The sequence below is a fragment of the Pongo pygmaeus genome, chromosome 6, assembly GCF_028885625.2.
Source record: "Pongo pygmaeus isolate AG05252 chromosome 6, NHGRI_mPonPyg2-v2.0_pri, whole genome shotgun sequence".
NCBI classification, from domain to species: Eukaryota; Metazoa; Chordata; class Mammalia; order Primates; family Hominidae; genus Pongo; species Pongo pygmaeus.
The window spans coordinates 113,679,252-113,698,006 of record NC_072379.2 but is presented as its reverse complement, the minus strand read 5'-3'; the positions used below and the strand labels follow the sequence as shown (position 1 = coordinate 113,698,006).

Below are 18,755 nucleotides of genomic sequence, written 5' to 3'. Positions count from 1 at the left end.
TCTCGGCATATGTTGTAAAATTACCTTAGTTTTTCTAAGTGGAAATACAGCTCCAAAGTAAATAAATGAAATTAATTTACTAAAACGATGTAAAAAAAACCTTGTATTTTGACATATTATAGATTTTTAAAAGAACACCGTGTTTTGAAATCACATGTCAATGATCATAAACTGATCGATATCTTTCATAGTTCATTTATGGACATGAGTCATGTGATTCACATAAGAAGACTAGGAAATCTTCAGACAGGGGTGAAACAGGATAAAGACAACCTTCAGGTTTTAACTTATGGTTGAATTCTTTCAAATATTAGTCAATATGTCAATTAGATATAAACATATGGTAAAGCAAAATAAAGAAGTCATTTTTAAAAATTTTCAAAATAGTGTATTCAGGATAATACAGGTCCAGTTTTAAAATATTTTAAAAGCCTTTCCACATTTAAAAGGACACCGCCTATAACTACAAATTCTAGCACTTAGTCATGATAGCCATATACTTCAACAAAACATTTTACATTAAGAAATCATAAGATATATTGAAACTATTTTCACATTTGCCTACTTTTCCTTTTTCTGTTTTCCTTTTAATTATACAAATGCTTTATGGAATGACTGTCTGGAGTAGACAAGAGGAAACGTACTATGAACATAAATACAAAAATAAAATTCTGGTATCCATTAACATTCTCTGTTATGCAGAAACATTATTTCAAATGTGCTAATATTTTCATCACAAATTGTGCCAGTACATGTTTAAATATTAGACAAATCACTTGGTTGAAAAACTTTGCATATAAAAAGTCAAATATTCTAACAATTCCAGGTCATTAGGAGGTTTCATGTGTCCATAAACAGATGATATTCTCACATCCTAATATATGAGCATAAGTTAATTTTGGGTATATGTAAATATTTAGATTGTGGTTACTGTAAAAGAGTACAAAGATTTCCTTATATTTTATGTAACAATTGAATTAAGTTCTTTAGAGGAGAAAAATGAAGACAGCTGTTTACCAGAATTATATTCAGATCCCAAAATTTAAAGGTTTTGTATGTGTGTATGTATGTGTAAATAGCAATAAAAGAAAGATTCAAAAGTTTGCTAAGTTTTTTCTTTTTTAAGCCCTTTAAGTATTGATATAACTAGAAACTAGGTTTCATCTCAAAGGAAAAACCACAGGTGATATATTCTCATGCTTCAGGTTAAAAACCTCTCTTAAAAGGCTAGGCTTGCGAAAGCCTTCCTAAAATTATGCTTCTGTTGTTACTATCAATTTGATATTCAGCCAGAAAAAATAAAAATAATTATTAATCCCAAAGCATACTTTCAAAACTTCTACTAAGAAGTACATTAAATCAAACCAAACTACAATTTTAGAGAGATCAAACTGAGTAGGAGAGTGCATGGTATGAAAATTCACTCTCCCTTTCATCTAAGCCACACACGCTACGTCTCAATAACTATATAATTAGTCTTGTAATTGACTGATTTCTTTACACTTAAGGATCATTATAACCTGCCATATTAGTTTAATTTAACATAAAATCGTAATACAGAAATTTGGTCACAGTAGTGGATATCTAGATTTCTTCTGCACTGAAAAGAATGGTTTCCATTTATCTGTGTTTACAAAAAATAGCACTGCTTAAGAAACAAACCAAACAACTAAAATGTTCTCATCCCAAAAAGACCTAAAGCTCTCAAAAGAAAAGAAAGCCTTTCAATAACTCATAAAACTGGGATTTTAATATTAAAAATTTCCTAATTTAAATGAAATGTGTCAGAGTACTCAATCTTCTTTATTAAATAGAGTTATTTTACTAAGGCATTATGTTTCATCAAAAAAAGTATGATAACATTTAAATTATGTGTAAGAAAATGCATATTTTTAGTTAGTTTAAACTTTATAGCTTGTTTAAAAAGCTATATTCCTACAACTAATAAAAAAGTATGCTGAAGGCACTATTCTTTTAACTGGTTAAAGGCACACACAGTTTAGGGTGTCCACCTAAAACTTCGTCAAAAATCTAAATAATTCATTTAAATAGCAGATGAATCACTCATTCTAAGAGAGTCCTCAAATGCCACATTCTCCCTGAAGCCTTACTGAATATTCTGGTAGCAATTTTCTGCATATTCCGACAGCATTTTCAATTTATTTCTCTTATAATCCTCACTTCAGTATGCCTTGTGGTATGGTTCATTCTTTACAGATCTCCTTAGTCTGCTAAATCTCATGTTCCTGTGGACAGGAGTGGAATTGTATCTGTCCCCACAGTCTGAGGAAGAGAGTCTACACAGTAGCCATTCAGAGTCTGTTGAACAAGTGAAGAAGGTAAGGGAGAGAGATCAACACTGGTTCCCAACTATTATGTGGGTTTGTTTCCTAAAGTTTCTTTTAAAATAAAGACTGGTTTATTTATGTATGTATGTATGTATTTATTTATTTATTCAGAGATGGAGTCTCGCTCTGTTGCCCAGGCTGGAGTGCAGGCTGGAGTTCAGTGGCACAATCTCGGCTCACTGCAACTTCCGCCTCTCGGGTTCAAGCAATTCTCCTGCCTCAGCCTCCCGAGTAGCTGGGACTACAGGCACACACCGCCACGCCCAGCTAACTTTTCGTATTTTAGTAGAGACGGGGTTTCACCATGTTGCCCTGGCTGGTCTCGAACTCCTGAGCTCAGGCAATCTGCCCACCTTGGCCTCCCAAAGTGCCAGGATTACAGGCGTGAGCCACCGTGCCTGGCCAAGACTGCTTTCTTTCAATCATGAATAGATACATATCAAAATAAACTGCCTGGTTTAAATACACACTGGAAAATAATATATTTGGAGCAAAGTGCTCCTGAGAATGGTTAGAAGAAACAGAAATATCAGTGAAAAAGGAGAAGACATTTAACATTTGGGGAGGGGGGTGTCAAAATGTCCCTAAGTTATTGTAACATATTAAGAAGTTTATAAAACTAGTTAAAGTAGTTAAATTTTCACATATTAAACCATGAAGATTTGGTTAAAGTAAAAAGGCTTCCAGAGATTACTTACAATAATGAGTTAACAGTGCAAATTCCATGTTGTTTCATGAGAATTTTACAATGTGCTTTTCTTCCCCTCAAAAGTAAATTTTTAAACACTCTCCAGTTTTAACACAAACAAAAGATAAATATTTATGAAGGAAAACAAATTCCACAGCATTCCATACAGATTTCCAAGCAGTCTGATGATTCACAACAGGCATCCATGATGCCACAGTCCATATCACAAGGGCAGTTACAGTCATCCCCCATCTCGTCACCACAGCAACAGCAGCAGGCTTCTGAGGTGCAGATGCCACATGATGCTTGTCCCAGGACAATATTGCAAAGGGTCAGGAATTCGCAGAACAAGCAAGCCAGGATGCAGTGGACACAACAATCTTCATTTTCAGTGATGAGGAGACCATATAGTGAGAAAAAGGAGGAACACAAAATACATGTTATCAATTGACTCAATAAGAATTGAGCAAAATAGTTAAGTAATCCACAACCCAAATGAAGTTTGCTTTGTGAGCTGGAAGCTCAAAAAGGAGCTTAAGTTAAACTCTAGATGAATGATCTTTAGAAGTACTTAGTTTGAAAAAAAAAAAAGTATTGTGTGTATGCACATGTGTTCACATGTATTAGATTATTACTCTCACAAACTGTGCAATGACCCTTAGTCCTAGATACCACTTCTCTATCCTTCTTACTCATCTTTCTATATCCTATTGCTTTTTATAACACTGGGCTAAAACAATTGCATTATAGTTATTAAAGTCCTTCAGAAATAGAAATTTCCTTCAATTGGTCCACCCACCTGCTCTAAAATTGGAAAAGAACAAATTTAAATAAGAAATATTTTATGTATTATTGAAAAATTAATTCAATAGTTAAACCAGAATCCATTAAGACTTCACTTTCCAATACAAATGATTCAATTTCATGGTTTTAGGCTTTTTATTTCACAAATATTAAATAAAAACAGTGAGACTCTCTGGTTGGGTCCAACTATCATTTCTAGAGTGATTCTTCTGCCTACTTCTAACAAAGGAATTTGTACCTTAGCAAATGTGAATAATGACACAGTAACATTGCTTTCCCACTTCCTTTGGTGGCAAAGAACTTTAACATCTCTGTTATCTCCTGACACATCTCTAATAATGTAATGCCTCTCTAAACAACAATGTTCATTAAACTTCATAAACTGATAAAAAAGTTGAGAAATCAAACAGATTATAATTTAATAAATTCAGATTCTAATGTTCTAATGTCCATTCCTTTATAATTCTGGGGCAAGTGAGAGGAGTAATGGAAGGAAATTTCTATTTCTAGATAACTTTAACACATGTAATAACATCATTTAAAACCAATGTTATAAGACATTTGCCTCATATCAGAAATAGTTGTGAATTTTTACCAGAATTAATTCTGGGTTGTTTTGTGTGGGTTCCTTGTTTTTTTGTTTTTGTATTTTGTATAATGTAAGTTTTAATAAGAAGATTCCACAACCCACAATAGCGATAAGACACAACAACCCCACCCTCTTCCCATTGTCACATGTCCTTTGTGTTTCTGTATTTGGCATTAAAATTAAGTGCCTTCGATGGAGTGTCAGCAAACTGTGAAAACCAAAGATGAAGGAAAGAAAACCAGCTTGTTGCTTGGCAGCCATGCTATAATAAAAAATCATGCTCTTCTCTATGGAATGCCATATAACTGCAAGTAGATGTGAATTGACAGAATCCCTCTACTATAAATTCCTCGGCTACAAATGCTTCAGGTTAAGAAAAACAAACACCAGTGTACCTACAGCAGTCTCTTAACTCTACAGGCCTATCCCTAAGCATCCCATCATAAACTCCCTAACTCCTTGAACACCCCTCTGTTTCTCTGCAGTCTCTAACTTTGCAGAGAATTCAGGGCATGAAAGGAGAAAATGTGGAAACACAAAGTCATACACTCCACCTGGCAGATGGTGAAAAGGAGGAAGGGTCAGAGAGAACTCAAAAAGGAAATTCCAGAGTTGTGTCTGTAGAAGGACACACTGTTCTTTCCTTTCTTTTTAGTGCCAAGCCCACTTTTACATATGATGGTCCATGCAGCAATTGGAAAAACAAAAACAAAAACAGAGTTGTGAGAGTTTTCAGGTCTCTCCATCTTCCCCTAATATTGATTTCTGGTAGTAACCAATCATTTCAGGGGATCTCTAAAATCCACCTACATGAATAAAGGCCCATAACCTTACAACGTTCTGGATTTCTAGACAGTGTCCGTGGTTTCCCTCTATCAACACTGTTTCCATACTTTCATCGCAGCATCTTTCTTATATGACTCTATTCAGTTGAGTTTTTCCAGAATTACATTATCGTCATGATTTGTAAAATATTTGTAATGTTATAAAGAGCTAGCTTCATTATTACTCAGAAGATAGTGTTTAACTGGTAGCAAGCCGGTTTTATTCAATGTACCTTCAAGTGAATATCCATATTATCTAATTCCAACAATACCTCACTGAAACCTTAACTTTCTATTCCACTATGCAATGCTTAAATATCAAGATTGAGGGAGGGACTCTACAAAAACCCACTTGACATTGAAGAACCTTTAACTGACTATTTTTAAAAGCCTAAGAGTAGTTATTGATTATGTAAATTATTTATATACTAGTCATAAAATTTATCAGACATAGAACTATATGTAATGGGTCTATCCATTTTAAAGGGGAAAGAATGTCTCGTCTAGCCTTAGAAATAGATGGTTACAATATTTTTGAAGCTTCCTTTGGTCCTTTCCTGAATCTGTCTTCCTCTCCATAGAAGTAACCACTGTCTTAAATATTAAATATTAAATGATCTTTCCTTTGCTTTTTATTGTATTTTTCACAGCAGTACATGTGTACACACCCCTAAAAAATATATCAGAATAGAAACTATACTCTGCAAATTGCTGTGAGTAGCATCTTCTGCTCAACATCCTGTATTTGAGATTTATCTATGTTGATTCATGTAGCTGTGGTTCACTCATTTTCCAGGTGCTTAGTATTCCATTGAATTAATATATAATGATTGATTTATCCATTCTACTATTTTTTATTTTTCTTTTTTGAGACAGAGTCTTACTCTGTCACCCAGGCTGGAGTGCAGTGGTGCGATCTTGGCTCATGGCAACCTCTGCCTCTTGGGTTCAAGCGATTTTCCGCCTCAGCCTCCCCAGTAGCTGGGACTACAGGTGCCGGCCACCATGCCTGGTTAATTTTTTGTATTTTTAGTAGAGATGAGGTTTTACCATGTTGGACAAGCTGGTCTCGGACTCCTGACCTCAGGTGACCCACCTGCCTTGGCCTCCCAAAGTGCTGGGTTTACAGGTGTGAGCCATTGTGCCCAGCCTCACTCTACTATCTATAGATATTTTGGTCATCACCAGTGTTTTTGGTGCTCCTAACATTGCTGTTCTTAATATTGCAGTTTGAAACAATCTTATCCAAGTCTCCTAACATACATGCTAAGTAACCAGCAGTAGGATGGTTGGGTCACAGGCTTGCTCATCTTTAATCTTATTAGATAATGCCAAATTTGTTCCCAAGATTGTTGCTCCAAAATTTACTCCCACAAACCAAGTGTGAGAGTGCTCATTACTCCACATTCTCACCAATCTTTGAAACTGTCACAATTTAACATGTGCAAGTTGTGTGTCAAATGGAGTCTCATGGTGGTTTTATTTTGCCTTTCCTTGTTTCCTAATAGGTTTGGACATTTTTTCATGTTCATTGGCCATTCATTTTTCTCTTCTTTGAAGTGTGTGTTCAGCGTGTTCATGTTTTTCCCTAACTTTTATATTGGGTTGCCTCCTTTTTCTTATTAATTTGTAAAGCTTTTTCAGATATTCGAGATACTGGTCCTTTGTTAAATGATTGTCTTCTCTCAGAATGTGACTTGTCTTAATGAAAATAAACTAACAAAAGGGAGATAAGTTAACTTTTGAACTCAGAGAGTTTAAGGTGAGGAAGGGAAAGCTAAATTAAATCTTGTTTGATAACACTGGATATGGGATTACATGGCTGAGTAAGTTAAGCGACAGATAGAAAAATCTGATAATTAGTCAGCATAAAGAAGAAGAGGTGTTAATAAGATTTGATAGCAGAATGAAATAAAAAAGTTTTAGTGTCTGATTCAAAACAAGGAACTCAGTTATGCCAATGACAGAAAGGTGGAAGAAACCAATAAGCAATTAGGAGAGAGAGATTGGATGTGATTGGTGTGAGATCAATAGCCCTGAGGATGAAAAGAGATGGGAGTGACATGCCAAACTAAACCACTAGTTGCCTCCCATAGGATATATTCATTTGAGAATTAATATTTCTTCCAGATCTTAGACTACAATGACACGTCATTAAGATTTTAAAAGCCTTAAGCCAAGAAATGAATCTCTCATAACTCCTACTTTAGTAAACAAGATTTACAAATTAATTTGCCTGTTAAAATATCATTTTATTTTTAGTAGACAAAGAATTTTTTTTTAGTTCTTAGGTCTAAATAGATCAAACACTCCTTTGCTAACTTATCTTCTTCAACAAAACCTGTTTTCTATAACTAATTGGTGTAAGTGGTTGCTTTACTAGAATAGGAGCTCTAGCTTCAATGCAGGAGAAGTATTTATTTGCTGTTTTCAAAATTGAGAAACATATTATCTTAAAAGTAGAAATGTTTTCATCAATTTTTCATTTTTGAAAAAAAATTAGAAACTTACTTTGTACTAAACTCTCTTGTAAGGTCTTTATAAATATTGATTAATTTTATTCTAATAATACTCCTAAGAAGTCATACTGGTATTATGCCTATTTTACCAATGCAGAGACTGATTCACAGAAAATTTAGGAAATTTTCCCAACATCACAGAGGGAGTGAGTAGCAGAAACAGGATCAGGACCCAGGCAGTTAACCTCCTGAGACCATGCTCTCAGTCAGCAAGCTATGCTGCTGCTACAGGAGTGGGTCACTTCTAACACTGGGTTGATGTTCCTTGGAGGAAGATCAGTTACAAATCCAAAACTTTCTGCTGATTTGTTTTGTTCATCTATCTGTTTTTAGCCTTGGTTTGTGTTCCTTTTCTTTTTAAAAAATTATTCTGAATTTTCGTTTTAATAAAAAGTTGAAAATAAATGTTACCCTTCAATATGTAAGAACAAAGTCATCACTAAGTTGAAGAATTAATAAACTGCCAGTTGCATTGTTAAAATAGACATAAGAGAGAAGGCAGTGTGGAGGGAGATGATGTCTCAATCAAAAGAAACAAATCTATAAATTTAAAACAAACATTTGAGTTCATTGTAGATTCTGGATATTAGCCCTTTGTCAGATGAGTAGGTGGCGAAAATTTTCTCCCATTTTGTAGGTTGCCTGTTCACTCTGATGGTAGTTTCTTTTGCTGTGCAGAAGCTCTTTAGTTTAATTAGATCCCAATTGTCAATTTTGGCTTTTGTTGCCATTGCTTTTGGTGTTTTAGACATGAAGTCCTTGCCCATGCCTATGTCCTGAATGGTAATGCCTAGATTTTCTTCTAAGGTTTTTATGGTTTTAGGTCTAACGTTTAAATCTTTAATCCAGCTTGAGTTAATTTTTGTATAAGTTGTAAGGAAGGGATCCAGTTCCAGCTTTCTACATATGGCTAGCCAGTTTTCCCAGCACCATTTATTAAATAGGGAATCCTTTCCCCATTGCTTGTTTTTCTCAGGTTTGTCAAAGATCAGATAGTTGTAGATATGTGGCGTTATTTCTGAGGGCTCTGTTCTGTTCCATTGATCTATATCTCTGTTTTGGTACCAGCACCATGCTGTTGTGGTTACTGTAGCCTTGTAGTATAGTTTGAAGTCAGGTAGCATGATGCTTCCAGCTTTGTTCTTTTGGCTTAGGATTGACTTGGTGATGCGGGCTCTTTTTTGGTTCCATATGAACTTTAAAAGTAGTTTTTTCCAATTCTGTGAAGAAAGTCATTGGTAGCTTGATGGGGATGGCACTGAATCTATAAATTACCTTGGGCAGCATGGCCATTTTCATGATATTGATTCTTCTTACCCATGAGCATGGAATGTTCTTCCATTTGTTTGTATCCTCTTTTATTTCATTGAGCAGTGGTTTGTAGTTCTCCTTGAAGAGGTCCTTTACGTCCCTTGTAAGTTGAATTCCTAGGTATTTTATTCTCTTTGAAGCAATTGTGAATGGGAGTTCACTCATGATTTGGCTCTCTGTTTGACTGTTATTGGTGTATAAGAATGCTTGTGATTTTTGTACATTGATTTTGTATCCTGAGACTTTGCTGAAGTTGCTTATCAGCTTAAGGAGATTTTGGGCTGAGACAATGGGGTTTTCTAGATATACAATCATGTCATCTGCAAACAGGGACAATTTGACTTCCTCTTTTCCTAATTGAATACCGTTTATTTCCATCTCCTGCCTAATTGCCCTGGCCAGAACTTCCAACACTATGTTGAATAGGAGTAGTGAGAGAGTTACAAGAAAAAAACAAACAACCCCATCAAAAAGTGGGCGAAGGAGATGAACAGACACTTTTCAAAAGAAGACATTTATGCAGCCAAAAACACATGAAAAAATGCTCACCAGCACTGGCCATCACAGAAATGCAAATCAAAACCACAATGAGATACCATCTCACACCAGTTAGAATGGCAATCATTAAAAAGTCAGGAAACAACAGGTGCTGGAGAGGATGTGGAGAAATAGGAACACTTTTACACTGTTGGTGGGACTGTAAACTGTTCAACCATTATGGAAGTCAGTGTGGCGATTCCTCAGGGATCTAGAACTACAAATACCATTTGACCCAGCCATCCCATTACTGGGTATATACCCAAAGGATTATAAATCATGCTGCCATAAAGACACATGCACACGTATGTTTATTGCGGCACTATTCACAATAGCAAAGACTTGGAACCAACCCAAATGTCCAACAATGATAGACTGGATTAAGAAAATGTGGCACATATACACCATTGAATACTATGCAGCCATAAAAAATGATGAGTTCATGTCCTTTGTAGGGACATGGATGAAATTGGAAATCATCATTCTCAGTAAACTATCGCAAGAACAAAAAACCAAACACCGCATATTCTCACTCATAGATGGGACTTGAACAGTGAGAACACATGGACACAGGAAGGGGAACATCACACTCTGGGGACTGTTGTGGGGTGGGGGGAGAGGGGAGGGATAGCTTTAGGAGATATACTTAATGCTAAATGATGAGTTAATGGGTGCAGCACACCAGCATGGCACACGTATACATATGTAACTAACCTGCACATTGTGCACATGTACCCTAAAACTTAAAGTATAATAATAATAATAATAATAAACATAAACGTTAAGGACTGCAGTTACATGATCAAGACCTCCATATGCAGTAGCTATTTATGTAAATATTAAAACTTACAAAATGGAGACATTGTTTTAAAACAAAGTCCTTTATAATTTACTAGAAAAGTACTTTGGGTTACTCTGAAAAACCAAATCTATTAACAGGCATCTAGAGAAGCCGCAAACCAAAATGCATTTACAAGATCATAGAGATATTAAACAAGATGTATCTACAGAAGTATCTACCAGAAACACATTCATATTCTATATTTTTTAAATAGAAAAATATCTAGAAATTACAACAAAAAATTAGCCAAAAAAGTTTCCTTAAATTCCACCAAATCTTTAAATGATCTGATTGTTATTCCTTGTCAAAAATGAATTTTTTTTGTGGGTCTTTTTATAAAACCCTTCTATTTGTAACCTTCTATTTCTAAGTCATAGTTTGACTGTGACTCAGGGTAATGAAAAGGTTAAAATAAACTAAGAAGAAACAGTTGTTATAGTTCCTATCCCTACCACTGCCAACAGGAATCAAGAATCATAAAAGGCACGATAATGGTGGTTTTATTTGAGGCAAAGAGAAGATCATAAGAATGATCAAACTTAAAAAGGATTGAATAGAGAAACAAACTTTTTTTTAAAAAAATGGGTCCTCTGCATCCATGTGGCTTGCAGTCAGGAATCATCTTTTTCCCCTATTCTTGAGATTTCAGTTTTTATGGTTTTATTCAGTCATTATTTACAGTTTTTGCCAAAACTGTTTAACCTCTGAGAAGCCCACTGGGTTCTGGGAAAGATGTCTGTCCAAAACTGGGCCAAGCAAGAATTGCACAATTCAGTGTACTTGGAGGAGAACTCAGCACAAGACTGGCAGCTACTGTAAATTTAGGAAAACAAAGTAACACTCCAGAAGCCAAGTAGCTAAAAGGAGAGCATAAAAGGAAATCTTTACCATGTTTGATTTAAAAAGCAACAAAACCTGTTATGAATTACCAAAGACACAATCCCAAACAAAATCTTTGAGTCCTATGAAAGGTCATCAGTGTTATGCTCAGGCAGCTGGCCTGTTATCTGGAGAGCTTCTAGCTCCTCAACAGCATTAAAGTAACAATTGGAATTGACTTAAACGGCATCTTAGAAGTCTGGTGAAAATGTCTGTGACTGATCCCAGGAACTCTGTGCTGCTTAAAATGAAAGTGAAGATTAGCTTTTGTAAAAACAAGTAAGTTTATAATGAAATTATCCCAATTGATACGGATACCTGATCAGTATGTGGCCAAATTACACTAGGGAATATGAGGAATGCAGTTTATTAAAGTGAAAGGAACCCTGATTGAGTCATCAGAAAACTATTTACACAATAAACTCAGCTCTCCTCTAAATGAGCCTCTTTTATCTCTGTCATTTCCTCCTTTTAAGATGTGGTATGACAGGTGCTCTGAATTTCCTGGAACAGAGATACCAAACAGCTAAAGTGGAGTACAGGAAAGGACAGACAGCAGAGAATTCTGAGAATAACTCACAACCCATTTTTAAGAGAATGCAGATTTGAATGGTTCTTATCTCTAATAAAGTTTCCTATGAAATAAGATGCTTGAAAGTACTTTCTTAATCAAGTCCCCATCATGTAAACTACATGCTGAGAAACAAAGGTTTATTAGCATTTAACAGGCCAATAATATACCAAAGACCACGGATTAAAACATGAACAATAAGAGTTATGTGTATTTAGTAATTTAGGAAATTGCTTTGAGGTCAAACCTGACTCTGTAGCTTTAACATCAACACCACAGAGCACCCCCAGTTGTTCCTCATTCTTTAGCTGCTATGACTATCATCTGCCCAGTGGTGGTATAAGAGGACTCTGTGCAGAAGTCTGACTGGGTGAAGGCTTTCCTCTTCCTAGATACTGCTTTACTGCGACTGTTCTTTCCCAATGGGAAAATCAAAAAGCAAGCTAGAAGCAGGCTGTGGTTATCCTGAATCACAGCCGAGATGGCTAAGTGAGCATCTAGCCTCTGTGAAAACCCAGCTGTGAGGGACAAGACACAGACATCTCTGGGGAGTTCTGCTCCTCAAGTGTGTGCGGGGGCGGGAAATGTTTACTAATACCACACGGTAGCTCAGCTCCAAGTAGCTCCATGTCTCCAAGACAGAGGACGCACAGCACTTCTGGCCAACAGCCCTAGCCTGACCTGCTGCCTGAATAAATTGGCCTAAAGTGAGCCTCTTACACAGAACGCTCTGGCACAAGACTCTCCCAAGAGGCCACACATCTTAGCCAGAATCCAGTCAACATTTTCCTAGTGGGGAACAAAGTGAGATGGGTCAGGAGGTAAAAAGAAAGTTAGAGAAAAGCTACATTTTCCACTGCAGGACAAAGAACACCATACTTTGGGAAATTGAACAATAATCTTTATTATTATCTTTCCTCTCAACAAAGTCAGAAGAACCTAGGAAAAAAAAAAAACAGCACTGCCCTCCCACACCCCACAAACTGACTCCTCAATAAGTTTCCTACCACAGGTGCAAATCCTAGAATCCATCTCCATCCTATGGGAGTTGCTTTTATATTTTAAATGACAGCGAGTGGATAGCATAGATTTTTTCCTTCTATTTGTTTACCCTGTTGCCTGATCTGTGGTTGATTCATTAAATATTCCAAACTCTCAGAGACATCAAATCCAGTAATTGTTGGTCATGACTTAACTCTAGCACTGGTCAAGTAGTCCTTTCTAAAGAGATGCATTTTACAAAGTCTAAGAAATTAGGCTGGGGGGCAGTAGTTCACTCCTGGAATCCCGAGGCGGGCAGAATCCCAAGGTGGGCGGATCCCTTGAGCCCAGGAGTTTGACTACCCTGGGTAACATGACAAAACTCTGTTTCTACCAAAAAAAAAAAATTAGCTGAGTATGCTGGCGGGTATCTGTAGTCCCAGCTATTTTGGGGAGGGGGTAGGGGGGTGGGGGTGCTAAGGTGGGAAGATCACCTGAGCCCCAGGAGGTCGAGGCTATAGTGAGCCATAATCATGCCACTGCACTCCAGCCTGGGTGTCAGAGTGAGCTCTATATCAAAAGCAAAACAAAACAAAGTCCAGGAAATATATATATATATATATATATATATATATATATATATATATATATACACACACACACACACGATAGATAGATCTCAGAAAATATTTTGATTCTTAGAAGCTTAACACAGAAATCTGAAGAGGGGTAAAAGTTTAGTTATTAGAAGTGCTTATTTAAAATTTTTTACCCAGAAAGTCAGTTTTTGGGCAGAAAGGAGGGAAAGAAAGGCTAGAAAATATCAATGGTGCAAATAATATTTACATTCACTTACTGAATCTCTACATTTTAAGATCACAAGCTTAATAGCTGGTAATAACATTACTGTCCTCATAGGGTTATGATGAAGATTAAAAGAGATAATGCACATTAAGTACTTAATAAAGGATTTAACATGCAAGTGCTTACTAAATATTATTACTGTGACAGCAGTGAAGATGATAGCAAAATATTTATTCTAGGAAAACCACACCTCTCCACCTACCTATGTTCCATTTACTCTGATTACCACACGGACATCGGGCCATTCTATTTGAACCTAAGGAGGTTTGTAAAAGGCTCTGACCACAGCTCAAACACTTGAAAGAATGAACCAAGAAGGTAACTCTAAGCAACAGAATTTGCAGAGGAGTGAAGCATAAGTCTGCCCAGAGAGAATTAGTAACCTTGTGTTTGGCTACAGCTGAAGATTTAAAAATAATAACCTCTTTTTTCCATATTTCAATTATTATCTATTTATTTTTTCCAGAAGCTAGAAAGCAAAAACAGTAAAACTATACTTTACTTGAACTTATTCGGTGCTATTTTCAGTTGGCCAGTTGAAATATTTCTAATATAAGAAGTTTAAATAATAACAAAGTTGAATATAATTTCTGGATAATAAAATCTACTTTAGATCTTAAACACATTTTCCCAGAAATGATCAATGTGCAACAGTTCACTCAAGTTGGTAACAATACCATTTATGGCTAGGACAAAAATACATGCAAGTAAATCCTCTAGTTTTAATGAAAATGCATATTGGGGTAAAAATAATCCAAAAAATCTCTCCCAGATGCTTAATATATTTTCCAATTTTACTTTCCCAACTGTGTTTATTTCACAATTCACATTTCAGCTTCATCTCTTTTCATTTGTCTTTGGCTTATACATTGTGCAAGTAACAAATGAAAATAAATCAGTTTTGTCTTGTTAACAAAACTTAAACCATAATGTACCCACTGGGTGATTCTGTAAAAGGTGATGATGATGATGATGACGATGATGATGATGATGAGTAAAATAACACCTTGGTCATATCCAGTGTTTTCAGTCACTGATATTAGCCTACTACAGAGATGCACAGGGTTGGCCAGGTTACCTAGGACATAAGGTCTTTATGGCAGCATGGGAGGAAACAAACACACTAAAAGAAAGCTGACTGATACTGACAATATTCACAGGACTGGGATCATACACAACAATTCTCCAGGCACTTGACCAGCCAGGGCTCAGCAAGAGTCCAAACAGCACTTTTCCAATCCAAAGGGCTGAGAGGTCCCCAGCAGTGACTGTTCCTGTAGGACCCCTGGAGGCAAGGGCAGCATCCCCAGCAGGAGGTGCAGACCTCACACAGGCAGGAGGAGCCTCGCCTGAGAAGACCCAGGATGCACTCCCCAGCCCTGACAGAAGAGACAGGCCCCAACCAAAGAAGCACAGCAGTCTAACAGACAGGCCAGGCAAGATGAAGCGAAGCAAGCAGAGTGAAATGTTACAGCGAAATGAGACACCAAAGCACGTTTCAAAGCAGTGCACAGGAGGTAAATCCTATTATTTATGGAATTAATTTGTGAATCAATGATGGCATTGTTACTCTTTCCACATCCCTCCCTCTCCACCCATGTTATCTATTAATACCATTTGATTTTTTTAAGGCACTATTGCAAGCCACAGATGAACAGGACCGCATGACATTGAAATTATAAGGTATAAATACCTCCGCCTTAATTTAGTGTACAAACAATTCCAGAGCCAAAAATGATCTATGAACATGTTGTTTGCAAGCATACTCTAAAATTGCTGAAAACAAATAAACCTAGTTTTCTTATGCAATAAAAATTTTGTGGCCTAGTGTATTATTACTTTAAACTGGGGAAAATAAGATAAAATTAAAACCCTCTTCCTGAGGTGCTTCCCAATCCCCTGCGTTTCATCTGAGCCACTCCCCAACTGAGTTATTCCTGTCACAGCTCATTACTTCCTATTACCATTTGGGCAAGCTAATGCCAGAACTACAAAAAGAAAGGGTTGTAAGTGTCTGTGGCTGTTACAGCTGTTTGTTTGGTTTAAATAAGGCTATTAGCAATAGGGACACAACATAGTGGGGGCACAAAAACAAAGGTATTTCAATTAATGATCACCTTTCCATCTTCATAAGTGGCAAAGACAGCCAAGTATTAGCGTACGTATAAGGATTGTGATGCTGGAAACTTAAAACCAGCTTTCTGGTCTTGGCTCTGTCACTACTTGGCTGAGTGAGTATCTTGAACAGGTCATTTCACTTGGTGTCGATACACATACAAGGAAAGGGAAAATGCTCTCTAAGTTTGTTTCAAGCTCTAAAGTTCTAGGAAGATATAATCTATTTTCTATAACCAATAGATAGTTAAATCTAGCACAGGGTATTTTCTTGGCCTTGAACAGGAGCATTACTGGGTTTAATGCAATATTCAAAACAGAATGGAAAGTTAATTAATGCGGAATATAAGTTGACTGTAAGTTGGCTAAGCCCCAGGAGCAAATAGCCATACTGTACAGAAACCCCACAAAGACAGGGCCTTGCCTGCCTTGTCATAGATGCTGAATGTGGGCCTGGAAAGTAGGCTTCATATAAATAATGGCCAATGGTCAAAGTGTAAACTGTGTACTCTGGTTCATTAAAGACATTAGAGGCACATGGAATTAGCCACAAAAGACTCTCTGAGAGCAGTGAGTGCATAGGAAGTGGAAAAAAAATGGAATAAATACAGTCTTCATTCCTAACCAGCATAGAAGCCTGGAGACAACACCTTCATGGTTAAATGTTCATTCAACAAGTCTTCATTGGGCATTTGACTACATGTCAGATTCTGCCCAAACTTCAGAGACAAAGATCAAGGAACGTAAAATGTAGGTAAATAAAAATATAGTTACAATACAGTGCGATAACTGTTGTGATTTGAACAAACACATCGTGCTGGTAGAGTAAGTAATGAGTTCAACTGTTTCGTTTTTTGTCCTTTTTTTCTTTTCTCTTTGTGGAGAACAGCTTCTCACTATATTGCCCAGGCAGGTCTTCAACTCCTTGGGTTCAGGCTATCCATTTGCCTCTACCTCCCTAAGTGCTGGGATTACAGGCATGAGCTACTAGGAGTATAGGCATGAGCCACCATGCCCAACTGGAGTAAATAGTGAGCAAGGGGTGTTACATAGTAAGTGCCTCGCAGGCATTACCTCTGCATGATAGACAATCTCATAAGGTAAACATTTGGCTCATTTTATAGATGAGGTACCTGAGGTTCAAAATCTTTATATAGTGGCTTGAGGTGCAAAGGTACTAAGGGGAGGTCTGGGATTCAAATTTAGATCTATGTGATTCCAAAGACTGTTCTCATCACCAATATATAGTGTTTCCATATTTTGTTGTATTTTTTAAATTTTTATTTGGCAACCTTTTATATAGTGCTTACTACAGTCCAGGTACTGCTGTAAGTAGTTTATAAATATTTACTTGCTAAACTCTTAGAATAATTGTATGAGATAAATGCCATTATTAACCTCATTTTACAGATGAAAAACTGAGGCACAAATGGATGGAATATCCAATATCCAATTCAGATTGTAAGATGGAGCTCTGAAAGGGAAGAGGAGAGAGCATAGGGTAGAAGGAGAAAGTAAGGGTGATTCCTGAGTTGTGTCTTAAAGAAGCATATGTTAGATGAAATAAAAGCAAAGATTGTTCCAGCCAGTGGGGAAGTTATGCAAAGACACAGAGGCAAGCTGACAGTTTTAGAGATGCCAGTGGCTCCATATTTTGTTGGATCTAAAGAAACCAGGTAAAACATCTTCAATTTTCCTTGTCAGAAATGAGGAAGCAGGAACGACATGCAGTGATAATATAGTGCCAATGGGGTCAGACAGGATGACTTTGAGGAAATATCAAGAAAGTAGGATTAGCATGAGTTGATAAGACCTTGGATGAAGCAGTGATGAGAAGAGTCAAGCGTGACTCCCTGGTTTCTGAAGCCATTTACTAAGGAAGAAATGCAGGAGGAAATCAGTTTGGTTTTAAAATATGTTGAGTGTGAACCTTGCTAAGTCTGGGGATACTCAAAAGGAAATGTTCCAAGAGGCAGCTGCAGACCATGATCCGGAGTTTGGGGGATAGTTAGTCTGGGGCTAGGGGGTGAAAGGTGGCTGAAACTGTCATAGTGAATGGGCTTATTCAGCCACCCAGGGAGAATGTACTCAGTGACAAGAGATTCAAGGTAACAAAAGCATTTAAGGAAGGGAGGAGCTGGCAGAGGAGACAGAGGAGTAAACATGGAAGTAGAAACTCTAGGAAAGGGAGATCCCATGGAAGTGAGAGATAACAATATTTCAAGGAGGTTGTATCAGATACTCTGTTTGGCCAGAGAAATTTTAGCGATGTGTTAGGGCTAGAAATGAATAGCAGTGACGTGAGGAGTGACTGGAAAGTGAGGGAACAGGGACCGCACATGCAGCTATCTTTCCAAGACATCTATTTGTAAACAGAAGGAGAAAACTGAGGATGCAAAGTCCATGAAAAGATACACTCCCACCTACACACACTCACTACACATACATTCTTAGACAGGAAAGACTTAACATATGTTCACTGTTCTCCAGAAGAAAGTTCAAACCGAATGCAGAAAGGGCTACTCAATGGAGTGAGTATATGAAAAGATGGGCAGTGATGCGGTGTGTGCTGCAACAGGAAGAGCTGTATCTCCTCCTTTGAATGGAAGGTAAAAACAGGCTCAGAATCAGGTAGGTTTGTAGGTAGGGCCCAGGGTGGAGAGACCCTGAGGAAAAGCTGGATGGCCTCTTCTTCCCCTGAGGGGGAGGGAAAGTTGCCAAGTGCTTCTTTAAAAAGAACAGCACCAAAATGAGATGGCCACTGTGGAAAATGGGAGCGGGCAGGTCTGCTTGTCTTTGTAGTTCACTGCTGTGTCCCCAAACTGTACCTGGAAGAGTGTGGCACTTATCTGCCACAGAGTAAGTGCTCAAGAATGATTTGTTG

The 18,755-nt window shown here is 37.1% G+C and overlaps 1 protein-coding gene across 2 annotated transcripts in view; it reads right to left on the bottom strand.

The window, feature by feature from the left end:
* Positions 1-365: 365 nt before the first annotated feature.
* Positions 366-18,755, bottom strand: part of MDFIC (MyoD family inhibitor domain containing) — a 99,436-nt gene continuing 81,046 nt past the window's right edge. For both annotated transcript variants that reach the window (XM_063667783.1, XM_054495783.2), the window contains one exon: positions 366-3,416. In XM_063667783.1, coding sequence (XP_063523853.1) covers positions 3,169-3,416 — 248 coding nt within the window. In that variant the 3' untranslated portion in view covers positions 366-3,168. The remainder of the gene's footprint in view (positions 3,417-18,755) is intronic.